General features: G+C 46.3%; 1 protein-coding gene across 1 annotated transcript; it reads left to right on the top strand.

The window, feature by feature from the left end:
* Positions 1 to 2,113: 2,113 nt before the first annotated feature.
* On the top strand, positions 2,114 to 3,024 carry LOC127260334 (uncharacterized). Its single transcript, XM_051288048.1, has 2 exons — positions 2,114 to 2,434; positions 2,488 to 3,024. The coding sequence occupies exons 1-2, from the start codon at positions 2,114 to 2,116 to the stop codon at positions 3,022 to 3,024; spliced, it is 858 nt and encodes a 285-aa protein (XP_051144005.1).
* Positions 3,025 to 3,403: the final 379 nt, after the last annotated feature.

The raw sequence follows: 3,403 nt of genomic DNA on the forward strand, positions 1-3,403 counted from the left end.
TTTCTTGACTACTTCTTGCATATTCTCGTTCAAACGCCGCTGAGGCTGTCTACATGGCTTTGCATCAGCTTCCAGCCTTATATGGTGCATACACACCGCTGGGCTGATTCCCTTGATGTCTGAGATTTTCCATGCAAACGCCGCTTGATTTCTTTTGAGAAGTGAGATGAGCTGAGCCTCTTGATCCGGCAATAGTAAGGCGGAAATTATCAGCGGGTAACTCTCCTCCGGCCCAAGGAATATATGTTTGAGGTGCTCAGGTAATTTCTTCAGCTCATCCTTATTGTTGGTCTCGCTCGCTGGTTCCCTCGTCGCTTGTTCAATGGATTCAGTGGGCGCTTGAATATCGTCGCTTGCCTCAGCTGAATTCTTTTTATCTTCCAGTTCGAGCGATCCATTATCTGAAATTCCTTCCAGGTTATCAAGTGTAAAAAATCTGAGTAAAAAATCTGAGTGAAAATCTGAGTAAAAAATCTGAGTGAAATTCTGAGTTCAGGAGTAATTCCTGAGTAAAAAATCTGAAGCTCCATGAAGTCCGGAATTTCATGATGAGGGCAGTTGCGGAGTAGTTGTTTGAATCGGCTCCAGGCTTTTGGAAGGGTCTCATCACTCGCCATCTTGAAAGTAAGTATTTCATTCCTCTGGCGAATGGTCTTTCATACAGGATGGTATTTGCTCACGAAGGCCTGCGCTGCTTCCTTGAATGAGCCAGGGATCGGATAAAGATTATCAAACCATTTCCTGGCCCTATTTATATCAGGTGTGAAAAGGTGGTTGCAAGTAGCAGTTAGGCAGTTCCAACCACTGGGCAGTTAGGCGGTTGCTGGTGGTTATTCTGTTGAAGCAGTTGCTGGCCATAACTCCTAGGGTGCCCGCTTCGCTTGCGTTGAAGGTTAAGGGCACAGATCTTCCTCGCTTGCTGGAGAGCAGGAGGGCATCAGTGTAGCTCGGCTCGCTTGTGCTAGCTGGAATTGGAATGATTGTACCGCTGCAGTTGAAGTACTTTGTTGAAATCTGGTGAGAGTCTGCAGTGGTGGGTATCTGGACTGTCGCTTGTAAGCGGGAGACGCTATCGCTTGCGGCTATGAAGGTGGCCGCTTGCCTCTCATGCCTTAGTGTTTTCAAAGTGTGTCTTGGGCGCTTGCGAGCGAAGGCGGCTGTCGCTTGCGGCGTCTGCCTTAGCTTTTCTGGTTCCAGATTACCGCTTAAGAGGGCAAAAAGCGTTAATAGTCTCAACAACGAATTCTGGATCATGCCTAGTGATATAAATCAATATTGTATGCCGATTACGAATTATTTTGATGGTTCTTATGCAGAAATTCAAGTAATACACATTTTTGTCAACCTAAGAATATGCTCATATTTGGAGTCATCAGTATTCATTGAGAGTCCCTGGGGACAAAAGTGGACTGTTGCCAAGTCATTAACACCCGGATTCACTAACAATCAAGCAGAATACGAAGCCTTATTAGTCGGATTGAGAATCCTACATAAAAAGGGGGCTAAGGCGATCAGAGTTCAAGGCGACTCACAACTAATTTTGAAGCAGATTACTGGAGAGTTCAAATGCAAAGATAAGAGGATGAGAAATCTTCGAATGAAAGTAGTTGGAATGTTGCAAACGTTCGACGACGTAGTGGTGGAATTCATACCTCGAGCCGAAAACAGGATAGCTAATGATTTGGCTCAAGAAGCCTCCGGGTATAAGTCATCAGCCGCAGGAAACTTCAAGTCAGGCCGAGTATATCTGTACCCAGTGGATGCGGAAGACTGGCGTATGGAACTAAGGAAATACTTGGAACAGCCAACCGGGGAAACTCCGGAAAAACTGCGGAAAGAGGCTCTGAAGTATACTCTGATTGACGGAGATCTTTTCCGCAGAGCCGCTGATGGAATGTTAATGAGATGCGTAGATAATCAAGAAGCCATGAAGGTGATGGGTGAGGTGCATGAAGGAATTTGTGGAGCACACAAATCCGGGCCAGCCATGAGATGGACGATCCGACGATATGGGTATTTCTGGCCATCAATGACGGAGGATTGTATCAAGTACGCTCAAGGATGTGAAGCGTGTCAGTGACATGGTCCTTTGATCCGAATTCCGGCGGAAGAAATGCACGCAGTGGTGAAACCATGGCCATTCCGGGGATGGGCGATGGATATCATCGGGAAAATTCACCCGCCATCTTCCAGATGCCAGTCGTTCATATTGGTGGCCACAGATTATTTCACAAAGTGGATAGAAGCTGTGCCGTTGGCTAATGTAACGTATCAGGAGGTGATCAAATTCGTTAAAGAGCACATTATTCACCGATATGGAATCCCGCAGACGATCACCACCGATCAAGGTACTGTTTTTACCAGCGATAGAGTGGCCGCTTTCGCCGCACAGTATGGGATCGCTCTTTTGCATTCGTCCCCGTATTACGTGCAGGCAAACGGGCAGGCCGAAACAGCCAATGAAGTCTTAATTGGGGTAATCAAAAGGCTGTAGAAGATAACCCGAGAAGATGGCACGAAGTGTTAGGAGAGGCTTTATGGGCTTGCAGGCAATACCGAAATAAAGCCACTGGTTACACCCCATTCCAACTGGTTTACGGACAAGAAGCGATATTGCCGTTGGAAATCACGGTGCCATCGCTACGAGTGTTGAAGCAGAATTCGCTTAGTCCCGAGCAGTACGATGCAACGATGTTACAAAGATTGGATGACGTACACGAGGATCGGATGATGGCTCTGGAAAATATCAGGGCAAATGAAGTGAAAGTGGCGCGAGCCTACAACAAGAAGATACGTCGGCGAACATTCCGAGAAGGAGATTTGGTATGGAAGGCGGTGCTACCTGAAGGATTCAAAGACAATACACTCGGGAAGTGGTCTCCTACGTGGGAAGGTCCGTACCAAGTAAGTAAAGTGCTGCCTAGCGGTGCTTATAGATTGATGAGTATTGACGGGATAGAACATAGAAACGTTATCAACGTTAAGCACCTTAAAGGATATATGTCACCACTCGAGTTCAGATAAAGTAATGCAATGTGCAAACTGAAAGCAGGCCGTGTTTTGGCCGCTAGATATGAAGCAAAACAAAAGCAGGCTATCCCGCTAACATGCAAAACGAAGGTAGGCTATTAAACCGCTGGTATGCAAAATGAAAGCAGACCATTAAGCCGCTAGTACGCAAAATGAAAGCAGGCCATTAAGCCGCTAATGTGCGAATGGAAACAAAATGAAAATAAGTTATCGTAAATAGCCAAATGAGCAGCAAACCATAAAATCCAAACGAAACGGCGGGTGAATCAAAGAAAGGCGAATGGTTCCCAAGGTTAACGTACGGTATGAGGAGTATCCTTTGCTGTTGAGTCCACATCAGGCTCGGAGTTATCAGGATCAGGTGTTGCTTCCA

The sequence above is a fragment of the Andrographis paniculata genome, unplaced genomic scaffold (assembly GCF_009805555.1).
Source record: "Andrographis paniculata isolate CXL003 unplaced genomic scaffold, ASM980555v1 Contig61END, whole genome shotgun sequence".
In the NCBI taxonomy this organism is placed as follows: domain Eukaryota; kingdom Viridiplantae; phylum Streptophyta; class Magnoliopsida; order Lamiales; family Acanthaceae; genus Andrographis; species Andrographis paniculata.